The sequence below is a fragment of the Choloepus didactylus genome, chromosome 1 (assembly GCF_015220235.1).
Source record: "Choloepus didactylus isolate mChoDid1 chromosome 1, mChoDid1.pri, whole genome shotgun sequence".
Taxonomy (NCBI): Eukaryota; Metazoa; Chordata; class Mammalia; order Pilosa; family Megalonychidae; genus Choloepus; species Choloepus didactylus.
In genome coordinates this window covers 245,246,934-245,268,835 of record NC_051307.1, presented here as the reverse complement: position 1 = coordinate 245,268,835, position 21,902 = coordinate 245,246,934, and the positions used below count along the sequence as shown (strand labels likewise).

The 21,902-nt window shown below is 52.0% G+C and overlaps 1 protein-coding gene across 2 annotated transcripts in view; it reads right to left on the bottom strand.

Moving 5' to 3' along the window:
- Nucleotides 1–8,189: 8,189 nt before the first annotated feature.
- Nucleotides 8,190–21,902, bottom strand: part of NUP210 (nucleoporin 210) — a 134,165-nt gene continuing 120,452 nt past the window's right edge. For both annotated transcript variants that reach the window (XM_037802788.1, XM_037802792.1), the window contains 7 exons: nucleotides 19,848–19,971; nucleotides 18,661–18,807; nucleotides 16,809–17,059; nucleotides 15,103–15,319; nucleotides 12,547–12,642; nucleotides 12,385–12,468; nucleotides 8,190–9,778 (listed from right to left, as the gene is read on the bottom strand). In XM_037802788.1, coding sequence (XP_037658716.1) covers nucleotides 9,678–9,778; nucleotides 12,385–12,468; nucleotides 12,547–12,642; nucleotides 15,103–15,319; nucleotides 16,809–17,059; nucleotides 18,661–18,807; nucleotides 19,848–19,971 — 1,020 coding nt within the window. In that variant the 3' untranslated portion in view covers nucleotides 8,190–9,677. The remainder of the gene's footprint in view (nucleotides 9,779–12,384; nucleotides 12,469–12,546; nucleotides 12,643–15,102; nucleotides 15,320–16,808; nucleotides 17,060–18,660; nucleotides 18,808–19,847; nucleotides 19,972–21,902) is intronic.

Below are 21,902 nucleotides of genomic sequence, written 5' to 3'. Positions count from 1 at the left end.
TAGCAAAAAAAGCTGGATTTTTGGAGTCTCTTGGAAACTAGCAGAATTGGCCACACTGGGCGTGGGCAGCTGGAGCGAAGTCATGCCTTAGAGGTCACCAGTCAGCATCCCGCAGTCCCTCTCACCTGTGTGTGTCATCTACCTGACCCTGTCCACATTTGTGTTTCTGACCCCTGGACTAGATTCTCGATTTGCTTCAGTTGAGTTCAGTAAGCGGTAGAGGGAACTGCTATAAAATCACTCCCATAGAACGTGTGTCACAGCACCCAAAAACTGGGAATGGCTGCTCTGGACTGCCGAGGGCAAGGGGGAAGAAAAGTGCACATTCATTGGGCACCGACTGTTTGCTAGCCAGTGCTAGGGATTTTTCCACACAGGAACTCATTAAATCTCAGCTGCAAACCCATAAAGGAAGTTGTGTTATAATTACCATTTGGCAGATGGGGAAACTGAGGCTCAAAGAGATGAAGCACTGATAAGTGATGAGGCAGGGTTTCTACTTGGTACCCAGCCCTGTCCACCGGGTGCCCTGGCTGCTGCTGGTTGTCTCTTGGCTCACCCTCCTCCATCCAGAGGAACCCAGAAGAAAGAAGCCACCACCACCCTAGGGCCATTTGGACTTAGAGCAGGGAAGCGATGGGTCTTTCAGATTCCATTTTCCGGGTATAAATTGTCTTTTATTTGCTTTTTGCAAACACTCCCCAAATGAAAGCAGTCACCTGATGAGGCTGCTAATGAAACCCTCCACAGAATTTTATTTGCTAATTACATACAACATAAAATTCAGCAAAGCAATAGACGATCACCAAACCCATGGTCTCAGGTTTTGCTTTTTCTTTTTTCTCACTCCTTAACCAAGATTGCTTGCTTTATTTGACATTGAAATTGCAGATCTAAACTGGTTCCTTGAGAAGTAACCATGGCAGTTTGTTGATACATCCACACTCTCTTAGATGTGGTGGCCAACGTGGTCACGTGTGGACCTTGATCGCCAGGAGAAGGAGTCTGGAGGTGGCGTGTAGCTCAATGCATCCCTGGGCCAGTCCCTGCTTATCCCTGGGCTCAGTTTCCCAGCTGCACAATGAGGGAGTTGAACTGGATTCGTGGATTCCAAAATTTTATTTTAGTGACGTTCCGGTTTGCTAAAACTGCTGGAATGCAAAATATCAGAAATGAATTGGCTTTTACAATGGGGGTTTATTAGGTTACAAATTTACAGTTCTAAGGCCATAGAAGTGTCCAAACTAAGACATCAACAAGAGTATACCTTCACTGAAGGAAAGCCAATGGCATCCGGAACACCACTGTCAGCTGGGAAGGCACGTGGCTGGCATCTGCTGGTCCTTTGCTCCTGGGTTCTGGTTTCAAAACGGCTTTCTCCAAAATGTCTCTGGGCTTCTGTCTCTCTTAGCTTCTCTCTCTCAGCTCCTGTGCATCTTTGCTTGTTCTCCCAGGGCGTTTCTCTCTAAGCATCTGGGGGTCCTCTCTTAGCTTCTCTGGGACAAACTCTGGGCTTCATCTCCAAGCGTCTGGGTCTGTGTCGGCTCTGAGTTCTCTTCAAAATGTCTCTGCCTTTTATCCTCTCATAGAGGACACCAGTAAACTAATCAAGACCCACCCTGAATGGGTAAGGTCACATTTCCATGGAAATACTTTAATCAAAAAGTCCGACCCACAATTGGGTGGGCCACATCTCCATGAAAACAACTTAATCAAAAGCTCCCACCCATAATAGGTCTGCCCCCACAAGAGCAGATTAAAAGAATGTAGTCTTTTTATGGGGTACATAACAGATTCAAACCAGCACAGGGGAAAAAAAATCTCACAACAAATATCAGTATGTAAAATATTAAAGAGGATTTTGAATAAAAAGCTGCCACAGTCAGTAAGAAAAAAGTCAACCCATGATAGATAATGGCCTTGATTCTTTGCCCCACCCTTCACACCATTTTCTTTGAGATTTTGCAGCTCCTTTCATCAAAAGGTCGATTCCATGTCCTCATTCCTTGATTCTGCATTCTGACAGGTGACTTGCTGTGGCCCATAGAATGAAGTAGAAATGACAGCATGCCAGGTCTCAGCTTCGCCCTCAAGAGTGTGTACATTTGCACTTGCTCTCTTGTACCTAGCTCATCACTGTGAGGACATGCCCCAGCCAGCCTGCTGGTCCTAAGAGGAGGGTGAGAGATGCATGAAGCAGAGCCATCCCCAGCTGAACCCAGACCACATCAGCCAAGCCCCAGACTCATGAGAAATAATAAATGGTAGCTGATCAAAGCTACTGAACTTTGGGGTACTTTGTTACACAGCAATCGCTAACTGATACATCTAATACAAAATCAGGCATATGGATGGGTATTGTATAATATCACTCTTTCAGAGTGACAAAGAAATAACCAAAAATGAAAAAAAAAAATGGGGTGGAGGTCAGACATTTCACAGAGGGAAATATGAATGACCAATGAAGACACAAACACGCTCATCCTCACTAGTAATCGGGGAATTTGAATTAAACACGTGAAATGTCATTTTTCATCTACCAGACTAGCAAAAACATACACATGTGGCAATGTGATGTGCTGGCGGGTCCACCCATATCCACTCAGTGTGTGTATAAATCAGGTTCTACCTTTTTGCTATGTGCAGATAATACTGCAATGAACATTAGTGTGCAATACAATTATATAAATTTTTAAAGAACCCACGAACTATTTTGTTTACTGGTACTTATATATTAAGAATAAAAATTGCTTTGGAAGGATAGGATCCAAATTTTTTAAGTAGTTGCCTTTGAGAAGGGAGAAAAAGAGATAGGGGACAGAGGTTAAATGAGACTCAAGTGATATATGAATATTTTTTTTAAACAACTATGATGGCAACCAGAAAACAAACTGGAAGCCTGTAAGACCATGCTAATGATTGTCCACCCTGAGTGGTTGGCATAGGAAGTTCATATTACTCTGAATTTAATTTTTCTTATATGAAAAGCAAAAGAATCCTTAGTACAGATGGAGGCTGAGCTGCCCTGAGGGTAGTGGATATTGGCCCTGGATTCCCGCTGGCATGGCCCCTCTCTCACCTCCCCGGGGGGCTCTCTCAGCCACCCCTCCCAGGTGGGCAGAGCAGGAATGGTGTGGACAGCAAACTCTGAAGCCCGTCTGCCCAGATTTGCTTCCCGGTTCTGCCACTTGCCAGCTGTGTGATGCCAGGCAAGTGGCTTAAACTTGCGGTGCCTTAGTTTCCCCAGATGAACAGTATACCTCCCTCATAGGAGGGCTGTGGGGAGGGATAACTGAAACAGTGATTGTGACATGCTTAGCATGTGCCTGGTAGGTGAGGACAGCAGGTGTCAGCTGCTTTTATCATTCACCATCACCCCCCACGTCTCTTCCAGCAGGCAAGAGGGAGCCATGGCTGAGGGCTTTGCTATGCTGCCTTTGCTTAGTTATGGTGCTGGTGGCTTGGAGGCTGCTGGGAGGAGTAGTTTTGGGGGAGATGGAGCCAGTCTTCCCTGCCTAATGGAAGTGGACTTAGAGTTTCAACCTCTCCCAGCCTCCCTCCACCAGCCTGAGGCTCAGGGTGTTCCAGGAAACGAGAGCCACACGGCTGGGGTGGGGAGACTAACAATCACAGATTCCATCACAGGGTCACATTCCTTTATTCACTCAACAAACCATCCTTCCCAGGCCCTGATGAGCCTGCCCTTTGTCCTGGGAGGATCCCCCCTGAATGCCTGGTCAGGGCTCCAAGCACCATGCACCCATCCAGCCTCTGCCAGCCTGGGGGCCAGGGACACCCAGAAAACCCAGCCCCAGGGCTAAGAGGGAAGCAACAGAAAGGCCCCGGAAAACACAGGGTATAGCCCTGACCCTCAGATAGGGAAAAAGAGAGCTCAGTACCCCAACCCCCTGGCCCAGCTATGTTAATCCAGACTGTGTAACAAGTGACAGAAACCCTGCCTTAAATGTATCAGTCAGCAATTGTTGCAATAATGCTGCCTAACAAACAGTCCCCAAAAGTGAGTGACTTTAAACCACCCTACATTATTCTCATGAGCATGGCTCTGCAGATCAACTGATCTGGGGTGGGAAAATCTGTTTCAGGTCCCTTTTAGGTGTCTTTCCTCCTTTTTAGACCAGCAGCTACCCAGACTTTCTCATGATTACGTCAATGGCAGAAGCACCAGAAGGGTGAGCACAACCCCAAGGGCCCTTTCAAGTCTAGGCTTGGAGCTGATGCTCCGTACCTTCCACCCACCTCCGATTGGCCAAAGCAAGTCACATGACCACGCCCACCTTCACCCAGGCAGAGAAATATACTTTGCCTCTAGTGGGAGGAGAAGAAGAGCCACATGGAAGAAAAAATGCATTATTTATAGTAATCTCCTTCATATTGGGAGCTGCTTGGGGTGGTGGGCAGCAGAGACAGTGGAGAGGTAAATAATTTCTCTCTAGCCCCAGGACAAAGCGGACCTGGGTTCCTGGTCACTTGTTCACTAAATTCCAAGTGTTTCCCACTGGTGACCCTTGCCACCCACCCCATATGCCTTAATTTCAGGCTCTCTCCTCGCCTGGTGTATCAGACTTTGAGATGTAACACTCCCAGATTGCCTGAAGCTATGCCAGAAAGAGAGAAAGAGAGAGTGAAGATTTGGCCAAACTTGGGAATTCTGGAGAAAAAGAGAATCTATATGCACTACTTTATTTTTAGCGCTAATCAGTGCAAAAAGCATTTTTTAGCACCCTTTAGAGAGTGAAAGGCACTTGGTTAGTTTAGGAACACAAAGCTGAGTACTGCTGTGTGTCCCTGTGTTTGGAAATGCATCACACTGCTTGCAATTGGCCGGCTGGTGGGGGCTGGATGCTGACAGCGGCATGTGGATTTGCTTTAAAGTGATGGTCACCCCTGGGAGAATAAAGCCTATCTGGGTACCTTGGAGCCCTGGAATATCCGACATGGGTGAAGGGGCAAAAATCAGCACCTTCAGAGAGAAAAACCAGTCAGGCAGATGCTGAGTCTGTTTTGTGTTTATCTGAAAGAAGTTCAGGGGTTTGACTTCCGAACATCGGATTGATTCCGAAGGGTTACTGTACATGGATGTGACTACCCCATTGCTCTCCTTGGTTATGGGTCACAAATGGTGGGAGCTGTCTGCTGAGGAACCGTCCAGGAAAGATGTCTGTGGTCCTTAGAAGGAGACAGGGAGAACTGGTCTCTCCACTCCTCTTCTTCTGGACACTGCTATATCTGGATGTGATGTGATGCCAAGATCCTGGCAGCCATCTTGTGCTGCTGAGGGGGCCTGCCTGAGAGCAATACTGACATTTGTTGAGTGTTAACTGTGTGTCAGGGAGGTCCTGTGCTGAGTGCTTGACATCAGTTGAAGATTTTCTAGGACTTCCTGTGTACCAGGTCCTGGAGACACAGAGGAATGAGGCCTGGGGAGGGAAGTGGGGGCTAGATGATGGCAACACAGGGCAGAGGCCCAGGGGGCTGAGGGAGTGCCCTTCCTCCCACTCACCTGCTGTCCCCTCACCTTATCATTCTGCAAGCAAATTCTCTTTATCTGAGCTCCACGGGGAGCCTGAGGCCAGATTTCTCCAATAACAAGGACAGCTAGGATGCATATGCAGACACAGCACTTGACATCTATTAGCTCATTCGGTCCTTAAGAATGTGAGCTGGGTGTCTTCCCCATTTCCCATCCAGGGCAGCCATGGTGCCTTCTGCATCTAGTGTTTCCATGTGGGCAGGTCACATCAAAATTTGTCACTCTTGCCCCAAGCCACCAGCACCCACCATCCCCTCCATCCCCCATATCCAGGGCCTCAGGGTTCTGCACACAGCCTGGCCCATGCCTGAGGTGCTGGTCCTGCATCCTTTCTGCCCAGCCTGCTTGGCGCCTTCCCCTCACCCACTTCCACAGCCTCTTCTCCCCTGCCTTCCCTCTCTGCATGTCTGCTTAGCCATTCCCCCGAGGAGAGGGCCCCCCACTCATTGCCTCACACACATGACCTAATGTATTTCCCACTATACTCTGCAGACATTGCTGTACCCATTTCATATAGGAGAAAACCAAAGCCCAGTGTGGGGTAGAGGCTAAACCACAAATAGGCAGGTGGGAGGGGGCGGAGGAGGGCCTGGACCCCAGCTCTGTCTGATCTCAAAGAAAGCTGGGGATGGGGGTGGGGACAAGTAGTTTCCACGCTTCCTTCTGGGGTCCCCTGGAGACAGATGACCCAGGGGACAAAGAGCAGGGGTGGAGGCAATGTAAGGAAGGCAGAGCCTGTTTGGGAAACTGTTCTTTAAAGGGTATGTGCAAAGGGTTTGAAGGAAGAGGGGAGTGGTGGAGGATGAGGCCAGTCAGGTAAGAAGAGGCTGCAGCCAGCCCAAGGGCAGGTAAGGGTTTCAGTGAGGCTTTACGCAGTGAGAGCCATGGTCAGGTCTGGGAGCAGGGCAGTGGGCACAGAATGACCGAGAATAGGAGAGACTGAGGCACGGCGGCCAGTGGGGAGGGTGGGCATTGTCCTGGGAAGACTTCCAAGCATGGGGAGTGGGGGTGGGGAGCAGGGAGGGGAGGGGATGGAGCAGAGCAGGGCCGGCCAAGGGGACTGGGCTTTTGGCTTTGCCACCAAATCAGTTGGGATTAGATTTGGCTGTGACGTGATCCAAAATAGCAGTGGCTTGAGAAACATGGTTTACATCTATCTGCTGTCAGTGCAGGCTGCCCTGGGCTGGCATGGCGTCTCCGTGGTGGTCAGGGAGCACGGCCCCCACCAATTTCCCCAGGCAGAGTCCCCCTGATGGTCCCAGATGGCGAGAGGAAGGGAGGGCGGGCACAAGGAAAGTATGTTCATGTTCTGTTCAAAAACCTGGTCCCATAGTGGCTCTACCAGCCAGACAACCTGGGAAATGAAGTGTTAATTCTGCCCGATCTTTGTCCAGCTCAAAGTCAGAGAGAGGTTCAGATGCTAAGAGAGAAGCGGGACAGATGTTGGGGGACAATCGGTCTCCGCCAGCCGCTGATCTTGGCAAGTTGCTCTGTTTCTCGAACCATCCTCTCCCACGTCGGGGATGCCCGGAGGCCCTGCCTCACATGCTGTAGGTGGTAACGCGCACAGAGCCCTGCCGGTTGGTGTGCTCCATGCCAAGCACCAGGAGACAGTGAGCACAGGAAGCTGGGGAGCCAGGGAAGTGGTGGGGTGCGAGGTGCTGGGGATAGTCAGTTGTCAGCATGGGTGCTGGGGAGTTGGAGGTGGAAGGCAGAATGGCTGGGAGAAAGCAAGCCAGCCAGCTGACGTGGGGAAGGAACTAGGAAGGGAGGTGGGGTTTCTTTCCTGGGGGAAGAGTCAGACACGTTTAGAAGAGAAAGAGCTAGCAGATGGGAGAGGTGCCCCGGAGAAGGACCCCTGTAGAGCATTGAACATGGCCTCCAGAAAAGATGCTTAGCCTTCGTCCAGGCTCCTGGGGGACAAATTCTAGATCCTGGAATCTCCCAAGGGATGGAGTTTGGGATGGAGTTTCTTTGGTGTCCATGGTGGATCACATCTGGAAGTTTCTGCTGAGACAGCTCAGGGCTTTGGATGGAATTCAACCACCTAGGCACTGATTCAGCCCCACAGGCCTCCATCGTGAGACCCCAATGAAAATGCTGGACCCCGATGTGCAAAGCTGGGCTGAGTGGCCCTCATTGGTAACACGCATCGACTGGGGATGTTGATGCACCCTGACTCCAGAGGGAGAGGACACCGGAAGATACCCATCTGGGGAACCTCCCGGACCGTAAGTACAGGGCTTTCCTGAGTTCTGAGTCATTCTAGTGGATTATCAATCCCAAATGGGTGGTGGGAACCCCAAAATGTGTGGCCGGTGGTCAGCAGCTGATGTCTGAGAGGTGGGCAGTCTTTTTGAGACCATACCCTTTACCTGCAGAGTGCCCTGCAGTTGGTATCAGAAGGTGGTGCATGTTCCCACAGGGAAGTGGGAAGATATCGGGGCCACCTGCCCCTGGTGCGCCCTGCTGGATCTGATGGCGGAGGGGCGGCCTTGGTGGCCAGTGAGAGGACAGAGGGGTGGTGCAGAAGGCTCGAGGGGCAGATTTGCCCTCCAAATCTGCAGAGCAGCGCGCAGAGTCACCGGGGCCTGGGTAACTTTCAGGCACGGTGTCCGAAATCCCAAACCCACTCCTCTTAAGAAATTATATAGCGCTTTATTAAATAAACCAAGTAGAAATGCTCCTATTTACATCCAAGTTGTCAGTTTGAGCTCAAGTGCTATGCAAGGCACAATTCTTCCTTTCTCCAGTTTTAGAAAAAGAAATCACAGAGCCCAGTCCCGAAGGACTGGAAGTGGAGTCACACTTTGTCTTCAGAGTCAAACCGGGGTGTGAATCTCCAGATCTTCCTGAGAGCAGCACGTCTCCTTGGCAAGGAGCAGAGGCGGGCCACATTCCGAGGGGGCTCCGAGGGCCTGAACGAGGAGCGTGGGTGAGAGGGAGTTTCCAGGGTGGTCTTTCCCTCTCCCCAGCTTCTTGGAGAATCTCTTCCTGGAGGTTTGCTTGTCCCCCTCCTCACGGGTTCCAGGCTGGGGTCTGGGGTCTGCTGGGAAGCTGCCTGGGGGCCCTTGGGGCCTGGTGACCTGACGGCGGGTGAGGCCGAGGCTGGGCTCACACAGGGCAGGGCAGAGGCTCAGGTATGCTGAGGTTCTCGGGCATGGGGTACAAGACGGAGGGACGGATGAACATTGAATCTTTGTGCTAATGGCTTCTTGGACCCGAAGAGCCCCTTCTCCAGCTCCAGGACATTGCCCTAATGAGGATTCTGGATGTCCATGTGCTAAGGAGAAGGCGGGAGAGGGAAAGCCCGACGGACCCCCCACCCAGGCTGTTCTGAATGGAGGGGCTGAAGCCAAGTCCATGAGATGATCTGACAGCTTATAAGACAAACACACACAGAGGACTGATGGTCTATTCACAGTGGCCCGAAAGACGGGAAAAAATGAAACTGGTTCGTAACTCTTGTGTGGATTTTAGGCATCTCGCCATAAGCCAAGCCATCATGGTGGTTCCCGGACAATGCTTTCCTGAGGCTGCCTGTGCAGTGGCTGGCTGGGAAGGGGCAGGAGTCTTCCAGAACACAGGATGCTCACGCCTGTCCACTCCCCCTAATCTCCTAGCAGCAGCCAGACTAGGGGAAAAGTAAGTTTTCACAGGGGAAAAAGCACCACCCCTCCCCCACCAAAAAAAGTAATTAAGAAACTCTTTCCCTGAGACCACTACTGTAACATCAGCTATGCACATCCTCTAAAGAGAGCTGTAACTGCTCAAAGCCTTGAGAAGCGGATGATTTTGTGACTTGAGGAAAATAAAAACACCCATGCAGATGGTCCAGAAACCCTAGGCCACCATGCAGAAAAGAATGAGCCAAAAGTCTTAGCTTTGCAAGAGTCTAAAGAAAAAAAAACAAAAAACCTTGAAGTCCTACTGTAAGAATAAGCTAATGAGCACAATCTAAAATATAGCGCCATCAAAATGGAGGAGGCAGCCTAGTTGGTAACGGTGGGGGCTGGGGGCATGAGGGGCTCAAAGCAGGCATTTCACTGTCATCGAAGGCATGCAGGTCTCGGTGGCTATCCTGGAGCTGCTAGCCTGTCGGCACCCGGCTCCCATGAGCTGCTGGCTAGTGGGAGGCGTAAGCTGGGCTCCACAGCCCCGATGGAGGGCTGGCTTTGCGGCCAGGAGGCAGTGCATTGAAGGTCGCTGGCGATGAGGCAGCAAAATCTAGAGTGGAAAGAGATGAAGTAACCAACGGAGAGCAAAAGGGAGCTCCCCTCCTTCCTCAAATACTCATCAGTGCCCACATCAAAACATCCATCTGTGAAGTGTCTCCTGTATGTCTAGGATGCTTTCCTAATGATGCTTTGGGCATTGCTGGGCCAGGAGAGAGAAAACCACAAGTTTATGGCCCCAAGATGGAAGGAGCAACAGCCAGATGTCCAGGAAGGACTGAACATGATCCCTGACCTCACAGGGCACACAGCCTGGCAGGGGAGAACAAGTCACGGATCTCAGGACTGTGTGGCAGCATCTGTCTTGGGGCATTCAAGGAAGAAGGCTGTCTGTTCTCAGAGGGAGGCCCATCCAGCTGACGAGAGGGAGGGAACAGCATCTGGGAGGGAACAGGATTTAGGAGGAACAGTGCTGGGAGGGAACAGGATCTAGGAGGGAACAGCATCTGGGAGGGAACAGTATCTGGGAGGGAATAGTATTTGGGAGGGAACAGGATTTAGGAGGAACAGTGCTGGGAGGGAACAGGATCTAGGAGGGAACAGCATCTGGAAGGGAACAGTATCTGGGAGGGAACAGCATCTGGGATGGAACAGGATCAGGGAGGGAACAGCATTTGGGAGGGAACAGGATCTAGGAGGGAACAGCATCAGGGAAGGAACAGGATTTAGGAGGAATAGTATCTGGGAGGGAACAGCTTGTAGGAGGGAACAGCATCTGGGACGGAACAGGATCAGGGAGGGAAGAAAATCTAGGCAGGAACAGGATTGAGGAGGGAACAGCATCTGGGAGGGAACAGTATTTGGGAGGGAACAGGATTTAGGAGGAACAGTATCTGGGAGGGAACAGGATCTAGGAGGGAACAGCATCTGGGAGGGAACAGCTTGTAGGAGGGAACAGTACCTGGGAGGGAACAGCATCTGGGATGGAACAGGATCAGGGAGGGAACAGCATTTGGTAGGGAATAGGATCTAGGAGGGAAGAAGATCTGGGAGGGAACAGTATCTGGGAGGGAACAGCATTTGGGAGGGAACAGTTTGTAAGAGGGAACAGTATTTGGGAGGGAACAGTATGTAGGAGGAACAGTACTGGGAGGGAACAGTATTTGGGAGGGAACAGGATTTAGGAGGAACAATATCTGGGAGGGAACAGGATCAGGGAGGGAAGAAACTCTAGGCAGGAACAGGATTGAGGGGGGAACAGCATCTGGGAGGGAACAGTATTCGGGAGGGAACAGGATTTAGGAGGAACAGTATCTGGGAGGGAACAGGATCGAGGAGGGAACAGCATCTGGGACGGAACAGGATCAGGGAGGGAAGAAAATCTAGGCAGGAACAGGATTGAGGAGGGAACAGCATCTGGGAGGGAACAGTATTCGGGAGGGAACAGGATTTAGGAGGAACAGTATCTGGGAGGGAACAGGATCAAGGAGGGAACAGCATCTGGGACGGAACAGGATCAGGGAGGGAACAGCATTTGGTAGGGAACAGGATCTAGGAGGGAACAGGATCTAGGAGGGAAGAAGATCTGGGAGGGAACAGTATCTTGGAGGGAACAGCATTTGGAAGGGAACAGCATCTGGGAGGGAACAGCATCAGGGATGGAACAGCATCTCAGAGACTTCAGAGTATGTGGAAGGGCATGGAGTGTTTGAGAAACAATGCAGGACTCTAGTGTGGCTCCAACAAACACAGGTAAGAGAGAAAGGGTGAGAAACCCTGCAAGAACAGCTGGATAAAACACCAGAGTCACAAGGAAAATGAGCTGGTGACCATTCCATGGCTTCCCTAGGCACTGCTTCATAGGTGTGAGAGGCAGCCTGGAGGAAGGCTGTGATTCTAGGAAGGCCCAGGATGCATGCGGGAATCTTGTTACCTAGGAAAATGCATCTACACCCCAAACTGCATCCTCCTTCAAAAATCTCACAGACCCCTGAAGCCTGTCCATGGCCCCTAAAGGGTCAACAGACATTGCCACAAGAATTCCTTGTTGAGGGGAGAGAACATTTGCTTGGGAATCAGGAGAAATAAAGGGCTGCCATGTACAGTTTTTCAGGCTGGGCACTGCACAGTTTGAGGGAACACCACTCACAGAGAGGGGTGCCCTCTGGAGTTGTGCGGGGTCACCAGGCCTCTGAGGCCACCAGAGAGAGACAGTCAAACAGTTGAAAGAAACAGGTTTTGTCATTCTTCTCCATCAACGAAATCCCTCATCATGACCGGCCAGAATTGCCCTTTCTGAGTCAACCAGTACAACCCCAGGGGTGCTGACCTCCCTTCTGCAGCAGCTCAGGCAAGTGGGAATCTGGTTCCAGCTTGCAATCCTGCAGAAACGGAACTCACTGCCAACTCTTTCACCCTGCACAGCTCTGCCTGGGAATCAAGCTCTTCCTTAGCCAGGCCTTGGATCTGGGGCCCTCACTGTCCCCCCTTACTATTCCCCAGATCTGTCCTCAGGGCCTCAGACCCCAGTTCCTCTGTTTGCCCAGAGACCGGTCCTGCTGAGACTTGGAGTTCAGAGCCCAGACCCCCCTCTGCCCACAAGTCTTTTCTTCTCTAGCCCCAGCTCCTCTTGGCTGCGCCCTCAGGGAGGCTACTCACAGCTGGGGCTGTGCCGGGGGCTGGCTCTGGGAGAGAAGGCTGGGTGGGCGGCGAGCTCTCGGGGCGTGCAGACCGTGTGGTAGGCTGCAAGACAGCGTGGCAGGTTAGAGTGGGGAGGTGCAGGGGTGCACGCCGGGGGGCACGCCACACGACCTGCCTCACCTATGATCATGACAGCAGTCCCGGCCAGCAGGGCGAAGAGCGTGAAGAACATGACTTGGTAGGAATCCAGAAAATGCTGGAAGAGGCTGGCTCCATCTGCGATTCAATGGAGAGGAGTCACCAAAACGGTATCCTGACACGCCCATGCAGCAGTGCAGGCCTACAGGGGCCCACTGCTGCCACAGCTCCGGGACCGTGGCGCTCGGGGCCTGTCTTAGCTCTGGGGACAGTGAGGTGTCCTGTGGGGCTGCCCGAGACCCTCCTCCCTGCAAGGAAATGCTCTTTGGAAGGGCCCTACTTTCAGCAGGACGGTTAGTGTCCAGGCTTGGGGCTGCAGTGACCCGTTCAGAAAGGCAAGGAAGCTTTGAACTGGACAAGTCACAAGCCAGAGCCATGAAAGGGGAGGTCACAGGACTGCGGCGCTGGCTGGGAGCTTGCCAGCCGGGACGGGGACACACCGCTTTCCAAATTCAGGCATTGTGGATGAGTGGAGTGCAGCATCTTCCACTCTGGGGGGGCCCACCTCAGGGCTGGCCCTGACCCTGGCTTCATCCTGTATCCCCCCCGACTCTTCACCCCAACCCTCACACCCCATCTGTAGCCAGACCTGCTGGGGGTCTCCTGAAAACCTGAATTGGTCTCCTCCCTCCACCCCTCTGGGGCTGTAAGTCAGGACACACCCCTGCTTGGCAGGAGAAGGTGGCAGCCTCTGCAAGGGCCTCTAAGGTCAGCCCACCCCCTTCAGTCCACTCCCAACCAGACATGACCAGGTCACTTTCTTGCTCTCAGGAAATGGGCTCCACACTCTCCAGCTGCTCTGTCTGCACCCCTCCCTCCACCCTGCCCATCAACCACAGGCCCTCTCGCTGCATCCCCCCATCCTCCCCCAGTCATCCCCCCATCCCCCCGAGACTCACAGCCCTCCCCTCTACACAGCCCCCATCCTCACCACTCATCCCCCTCCCTCCCCCTCCACTTACCCTCCCCCTTCCCCTGGCTACTCATCCTTCCAGACCCAGCTAAAATAGCCCCTTTGACCTATGCGCTCTGCCCACCAGAGGTGAAATTAACCTCCTGCCTTTGCACCTTCCTCTTTTGTTGTCCACATCTCCGGACTCATTCCTTGCTTACTGTATTTGCAATTCTGTGTCCTCACAATAGGAGGGAGGGCTTCTCATTCCTCTGCCCAGCCCAGGATCTAGCACACAAGAGGTGCTAAAAAATGGCTACTGAAGAAATGAACCCATTCATTCAACTGTTCCTAAATATTGACTGGGCACCTACTGTGTGTTACGTAGTGTTAGGTAGCCCCGTTCTAAGTGCTGCCCTCGTGTGCCTACCTTCCAGTTGGGAAAGACCAGCAAAACACAGCAATTAATAAAACTATACAGGCTGGTGGCGGGCAATAGTGCTATGGAAAAGAGGGAAGGGTAGGAGTGTTTGGGAGTGAGATAAATGGGCCTCACTGAGAAGGTTATATCTGGGGAAGTTTGGAAGAAGGTGAGGGAGTGGACTGAGGGAGACTCTGGGGGGAACAGCATCCCAGGCAGAGGGAACAGCGATGCAAAGGGCTCTAGAAACAGGGAGGAGGCCACTGTGGCTGGGGCAGACACCTGGGCCAGGTAGACAAATGGCGTGGGTCTCTGGAAGGACTCAGCTTTTACCCCCAGGAGGTGGGAGCCCTGGCAGGGATGTGAGCTGGTCACCTTTTTTTTTTCTTAGAACAGCTTTTTTCTTTCTTTCTTTTTTTTCCTAATTTACTTTTTCATTATGGTAGCATAGATATAAATACACCATAAAATTTGCCATTTTAACCATTTTTAAGTGTATGATTCACTGATGTTGATTACATTTACATTGCTTTGCTGCCATCTCCACCATCCCTTACTCAAATGTTGCCACCCCCCAAACACCCATTTTTGCACACATTAAGCAAAAACTCTCCATTCCCTCTCCCCCCAGCCCCTGGTAACCTCCAATCCACTTTATGTCTCTATGACTTCGCTTATTCTAAATATTTCATGTAAGCGGAGCCATACAATATTTGTTCCTGTTGGGTTTGGCTTATTTCACTCAGCATAATAAGGTCTTCAAGGTTCACCCATGTTGTAGCATGGATCAGCATGCCTTTTTATGGCTGAGTAATATTCCACCACATGGATGGACCACATTGTATTTATCCATTCATTTGTCAATGGACACTTGGTTGCTTCCCCATTTTGGCTACTGTGAATAACACCCCTATGAACATTGGCACACAATCATCTCCTCAAGTCCCTGCTTCAATTCTTTGGGGCATGTGTCTGGGAGTGGGATTGCTGAGTCATACGGTAATTCTACGTTTGACTTTCCGAGGCATCATGTCACCTTTTCATAGATTCCTCCAGCTGCTGTGCTGAGAACAGATCAGGGGAAGCAGGGAGAGCAGAGCCCGAGTGACCGGCCGAAAGGACGGTTTCCCCTTTGAAGGACAGTCTGCACTTCCAGCTCCTCCAGCGCTCACAGCCCAGGCCTCACCTGATGGACCGCTCCAGCCCGCCCCTCCCCACGACTCACGAGGACCAGGCCCGCGGCGATCCAGCACGAAGGCCACGGTGACCGGGATGGAGATGGCCTGGTTGGTCGTGGGGCTGGAGAAGGTCAGCATGGTGGTCAGAGGCCCCTGGCTGCCGGCTGCAGGGTCAGAGACGCCAACTGTGTATGTGATAAAGCTGGGCAGCCCGAAAGACTTCTCCTTCACGAAGGCAAACACAGCAGGGGACCCGGACCTCACCTAGGAGAAAGACCAGTGCTGGAGGGGGGCAAAATCTGCGGGGAGGGGACAGACTGCCCTGGGGCGGGCCACGGGAATCCCGGCTGGGAGTGCCTGTACCAGCTTGAATGTATTATGTCCCTGAAAACACCATTATCTTTGATGTAATCTTATGTGGGCAGACATATGGGTGTTGATGAGATGGTAATTCTTTGAGTGTTTCCATAGAGATGCGACCCACCCAACTGTGGGTGATAATTCTGATTGGATAATTTCCATGGAGGCGTGGCCCCGCCTATTCAGCATGGGCCTTGATTAGTTCACTGGAGCACTTTATAAGCTCAGACAGAAGGAGAGAGCTTGCTATAGCCACGAGGGACGCTTTGAAGAACGCACATGAGCTGAGAGAGTAGCTGCAGATGAGAGACAGTTGAAGATAGCCGTTGAAAGCAGACTGTTGCTCTGGAGAAGCTAAGAGAGGAAAACACTCCAAGAGCAACTGAGAGTGACATTTTGAAGAGGAGCTGCAGCCTAGAGAGGAACGTCCTGGGAGAAAGCCATTTTGAAACCAGAACTTGGAGCAGACGCCAGCCACGTCTTCCCAGCTAAAAGAGGTTTTCTGGATGCCATTGGCCATCCTCCAGTGAAGGTACCCAATTGTTGATGCCTTACCTTGGACACTTTATGGCCTTAAGACTGTGTGTAACCAAATAAACCCCCTTTTATAAAAGCCAATCCATTTCTGCTGTTTTGCATTCTGGCAGCACTGGCAAACTAGAACAGTGCCCTTCTGTACAGCCCAGCTCTGGAAACACCCCCACTTCAGCCTGGGATGGGAGGGTCTCCTGCCTGGTTTTCAAATTTCTAGGAGAGTGAAGACACGTGGCTATCTCTGTAAAGAATGTGCAGTTCCCAGAGACAGGAAGTACATTGTCTACATCTGTGGTGTTTTTAAAGGAAAGAACAAATCAATATCATTGAATTCTCATAAAACACTATTTTTTTAAAAAAGCTAAATCAACATGAAATATCAGCAAACACCAAATCTCCAGAAGAGCAGCCTGAGGCTCTGCTAATGAGCTGAGCTCTAGAAGCCCCACATCTGGGCAGGATCCCTGTCATCAACCATTAATTTATTCCCTGCCCCTCTCAGAGAGGATTTAGCTACATTTGCTGCAACGAGACAGGAGAGGGGCAGCAGAAGTGCCAAGAAACTCCACCTCATCACATCACATTTCTTCCCAAGTGCACCAGATTCCAGGACCTCAGAGATGCTTCACCCAACCCACGTGTTTGGCAGATGGGAGAAAGGCCGAGACTGGGTCCCAGTTGCCCACAAGCAAGTGGTAGGTTAGGGGTCAGAGCTTTTCGTAACTGCCCCATGTCACTGTGTGCTCCCACATCCTGGTGGGATGAGGTGGTCCAGGACCCCAGTTCTCCAATCCTCCAGGGCCTTTCAAATGCCTCCTGGATCCCGTGCCTCACCTGAATGCAGGTGGACGCCACTCACCTCCAGGTTCTCCAGAATCTCTGAGGCACCAAAGACCTTGACCTCAGAGCTGGTGTAGTGGTTGCTCAAGAGGATTTCAGCCTGGTTGGCGTAGAGCCCTGGGCTGAAGGGCACCTCGGCCCCGACCTGCTCTCCAGAGAAGTGGCTGTTGGGGATGGAAGCAGTGACCACAAGTGCTGTCTTCTTCATACTGAGGTGCTTCAGCTGTTTGTCCGTCAGTCTGTGCATCGTGACGGAGCAGACGTACTGACCTGCAGAGACAAAGGTGCCCCACCTCGTCATCTCTCCCACCCGTGCACAGGTGCTATTCCTTCTCCCTTGCTTCTCTAACTGGGGAACTCCTACTCGTCCTCCACAGCCCTGGTGAGGTGTCACCTCCTCTAGGAAGCCTCCCAGGGAGTCCCTCTTTGGTGTCCCCAACCCATCTTGGATGCCCCTCTCTGTGGCCACTACCACCTTCTTTTCTTGCTGCCTTGGAATCATCTCTTTACTCTCTCCCCATTCTAGCGATGCTCCCTGGAGCAGGAACCATGCCTGGCTCAGCTCTGCAGCCTGGCCCAGAAGAATGGTTAACAAGTGTTGACAGGTACCATGACCCAACGTCAGGCTGTGGGCCAAGCTAGGTCCAGCTGCTGCTTTGGCCTATGGCATCAGACACATAGGAAGTTCCGTGAGGGCTTGGGCCGCCACTGTTCTGGCTTCAGTTTGCAGGTTCCATGTTGGACCCAGAGTGGATAACCATGAGCTGGAGGAGCATGGCTGAGCGCAGCCTTGGAAAGCTCCTTACATTTGGCGCCTGGCTGCTGGGTTCGAGTCCCTCAGTGCTAAGGGAGCCCAGGCAAGTCAGCTTCCTGGCTTGGTAAAGCTCAGATGTAACGTGGTCTCCCTCATGGGCCAGCGTCCAGGATTTAACAGGCCAACAGCTCCAACTGCCTGCTATGTGTCGGCCACTGGACAGGGCACTTACACGCACAGCCCTGAGGCCAGGACTGGGGCTGAAGAGGCTTTGGGGCTGCCGCCAGAGGGATGGAGAGGAGTGGGATGGAGAGAAGAGGAGGGTCTCTATCCCAGGCTTTCCACAAAGTGGACTGGGCTGATGACCCGGCATCCTCCTGGGGCCAATTCTGCAAGTTAAGACTGGGCTGAATATTCTTAGAGCAGGGCTCTTTGGAAGAACTGAGAACACCACCCACTGATGAGGGTCACTGTCATGATAAAGCTGGCAGCTGCCCCAGAGGACTTGCTGTGTGCAAGCTCTGCACTAAGCACTTCCCGGGGATCTGCTTAGAGAATCCTCCCAGCACTCTATGAAGGGGAACCCTGTTCTCAGTGGGGGAACCAGGCTGTTGCCTTAAGCCCCACCATGGAGCCAACACACTCCGGCACATGTGCATAGACCTTGACTCATTCATAAGGACACTTCCAACCATTCTCTCCCCTGCTTCTCCCCAGAGCCCTGCCATGTGGGCAGAGCAAGGCACTGCCGTCCCCGTTTCGGCAGATGGGGACACTCACAGGGAAGCAGAGTCCACATTTGCAGACTCTGAGCCGACGAACTGCAGAACGGGAATGAGCGCAGGTTTCCTGGCTCTAAAATCTGCCCTCTCTGGCGGCTACAGGTGGTTGCCGAGAACGGCCACATCCAGCCCAGGGATGCCCACCCCTTCTGGCAGCCACATGGAGCCTCAGGGGCAAGGGCCAGTGATCCCAGTTTCCAGGCTGAGCTCCTGACCACCCTTACCCAGCTGGTCAAATGGCCATTAGGAGCCAAATACGCTGAAGACCTGAGATTACCCAGAAGGCCCAGCCTCCGTGCGAGTCAATCTCCACTTTAAACTCCTTGCAAGTTTACCCAGAGTGGCGTCAAACCCAGGCTCTGTGGTGAAAATGTCACGGGCCGGGAAATCAAAGATGTCTTGCTTGAACTGGAGCTGGCAGTTGATGAGGGATTCTGGATGCAAGTTCTCGATGGCTTCCATCTGGGCAGGAGAGCACTCACCTAGAGAGAGGGGCAGGGGTGAGAAGGGCATGGATGGATCTGATGGCCACACCAGGCCCACCGTGAGCCTCTACATTTGCTGTCTAGTTCGAGGCAACTAGAGTGGGACCGACAAAGGCTGGCTGGGTCATGGAAGCCACCCGTGCCCCACATCCCTTCTGTGCAGGGTCTGGGGGCTACTGAGGGCTTGATAATAGAGCTACAGTTTCTGAAAGCTTAGGATAAATTATACAGAGGAAGCGGGGAGGTTATTCTGAGCTGCAGACAATTGCAGATCATTTCAGCATTTGTTCTGGAGCTTGCACTCAGGGACCCGGCACACGGGCTGGCCCGCTAATGCATGTCTTAGGCTCCTGTCAGCAGGGGAGAAATGGGCAATTTATTTCTGGACATTAGGAGGGCAATAGTTCTCCAGCAATACACTGAGTATCGTTTCGGCCACAGCATTGTACTGTGTGCTTGTACCGAGGTAGGAAAAAAAGAGGTTTCCACGATGTAATACAGTTGCCATGTTAATCAGAATGAGGACAGTGGTATTTAATTGTACCGGTTAAATTTATTTCATTTTATAACAAAGCAGTGTATATTGGCTTATTTATTTCTGGCAGCTGCTATCTGCACTGGTCATGGGCAGGGAACAGGGTTGGATATTTCGTGCATGACTTAGGAAAGATCATTATAAAAATCAAAATTAGCGACGGGTGCTACGAAGTCGTTAGTTTCTGGGATTAATGGTGGCAAATTGTGGCTTTCTTTGCTCCAGGGCCCCAGGGCTGAAATAGCATTTCCAGCTCACAAGCAGGCAATTTTGGAGCGCCAGGTTCTTTTATGAAGACTCTATTTGCTGCTTCGGCTTGATGTGGTCTCTAATTTCTAAAAAGCTGGATGGAGCCGAGGATCTGCAATTAAATGCTCTTTGGAGCTGGTTTGACTTTGAGTGAGACAAGGGGACAAAAGCCCACCAGAAGGGCACAGGAAGCCACCTTCCGCTCTCCCTACCCAGCAGCCGGAGCCCACCCTGCCCCATGCCCATGCTTCACCTCTCAGGTTAGAACGTCTGTCCCCCACGACGATGATCACTTTGGAGGCTGTAACCTCCTGGAAGCTGGGCTGGACGGTGCGGATGTGGCGGGCCACGATTCTCTGAGGGACGCTGATTATTATCTGTGGAGGGAGCCAAGCCACTTATTTGAGCGTTGACTGTATGTTGGGCATTTGCACGCTTTCACTCTGCAGCCTGTGATGCAGGCATTGCCCATTTCACAGGTGACAACACTGAGGCTCAAGGCTCCAGTGTCTCACTGGAACATGGCAGAGCTGGGATTAGAACCCAGGCCAGTCAGACTTCACAGTCTAGGGCTTTCCCACTGAACAAAGCTGCTTGTCACACCAGCAGACAAGGGGAGCTGAGCCACAGGCCTGAATGCATTCACTGGTTTGTGGTGGGCTGTAGATTTTGAGCATTTTGGCTCCTGCAGCAGCCATGCTCTCTTCTCTGTTCCTGAACTGGGTTAATTAATCTTTTAGCAAGGAGAGAAAGAGCCGTTTTACTTCGTTGTTGCTTACTCAAAATAAATCGACCTGACCAAAATGCAGATGCACACAGCATAGGAAGAGAAAGCTCTCCAAAATCCAGCTTTCTCTGACTTCTCTGCTCCCCTTGGCCCAGGCTGCAACTACTTCAACCCAAACACACTCAGCTGGACCCGTGCTTGAGGAAGTCTGAGCTTTTCTTGAGATCCCTCTGCCTGGGATACCCCTTCAGCCCTTCTCTGCAGAGCCAAGCCCTATCCGTCCTTCAGGCACAGCTCCAAGGCCACTGCCTTCCAGCTGGAAGACTACCCACCTTTCCCACGGAGGTTTCCCACATCTGGGGTCTGATTTCTACCAGATGGTGCACTCCTTGAGAGCAGGGATGGGGTCTCACTCCTCCCCGAAGCCCCTACAGGACTCCCAGTGCCCTACCTAAGAGCCACTGGCATGCCAAGACAGGCCTAAGAAGCTTCCAGAACAGAGGGACTGCAGCCATGGGCCTCCAGGCCAACCTCCAGACCCACAGGAACCTGCTGCTGCCAAGGCACCCCCTCCTCCTCCGATGTCCCCCGAAGGACTGACTGCTGTTACTGCCCCCTCTGCTTCAATGTTTCTCCAGGCCTGGCTTGCCATGCTCTGTCGGCTCCCGTTTCCTCTTCCACACTGACTGCCTTTTTACCCTCTTCGCCCTGAATCCTCTTTCCCCTCCACATCTTTGAGAGAGACCCAGAGCCTTATCCCTATCTCCTCTCTTGCTGGGTGTATACCCTGTGTGTCCCGCCTACTCCCCAGTCTTCAAGAACCATTTCCATGCTGGAAACCCCACCCCATCTCCAGTCTTCCACCCTGAGCTCCAGGCATGCACACCCTGCAGCCCTGACTAGCTTTGCCTGAGGATCTACAACCACCTCAAACCCACCATGTCTCAAACTGCCCCCACAGGCTGCCCACCTTCTGGGTTCCCCTCCCAGTGCAGAGAACCACCATCAACGTCATCATCCAAGCCAGACCCTGGGAGTCACCTCGAGCCCTCCTCCTTCTTCCTCCAACCCTCATTTCCAAACAGTTACCAACCTCGTGACTCTCCCTCTTGAATCTCTCCTGAACCCACCCCTCAGTGTCTGCCCCACCCTACAGTTCTAGCCGAGGGCCCATCCTCAGTCTACTGGCTGTTCACCTGCAGCTACTCTCTCCATCTCCAGCTCTTATATTGCACCACTCTCTAGGTGATCTTTCCAAAATATATCTCTGGTCTTATCACTCTGCTTAAAAGACACCCCTGATACTGCCCTACTGCCTCATCCTGGAATAATAACAGTGGCAGCTAATATCTATCTGAGAACTTGCCTTGGCTAATTCCATGCTGAGCTCTAAGCTACATGCATACTAACTCATTCTGTCTTCATAGCAACACTACCCCCATTTTGCAGGCAAGAAAAACTGAGGCACAGAAATATTCAATAACTTGCTCAAGATGGCTGAGCTGGGATTTGAACCCAGGGAGCCCAATTCAGAGCCCCAACTCTTACCCACCACACCAAACCACCTGCAGAGCAAACCGC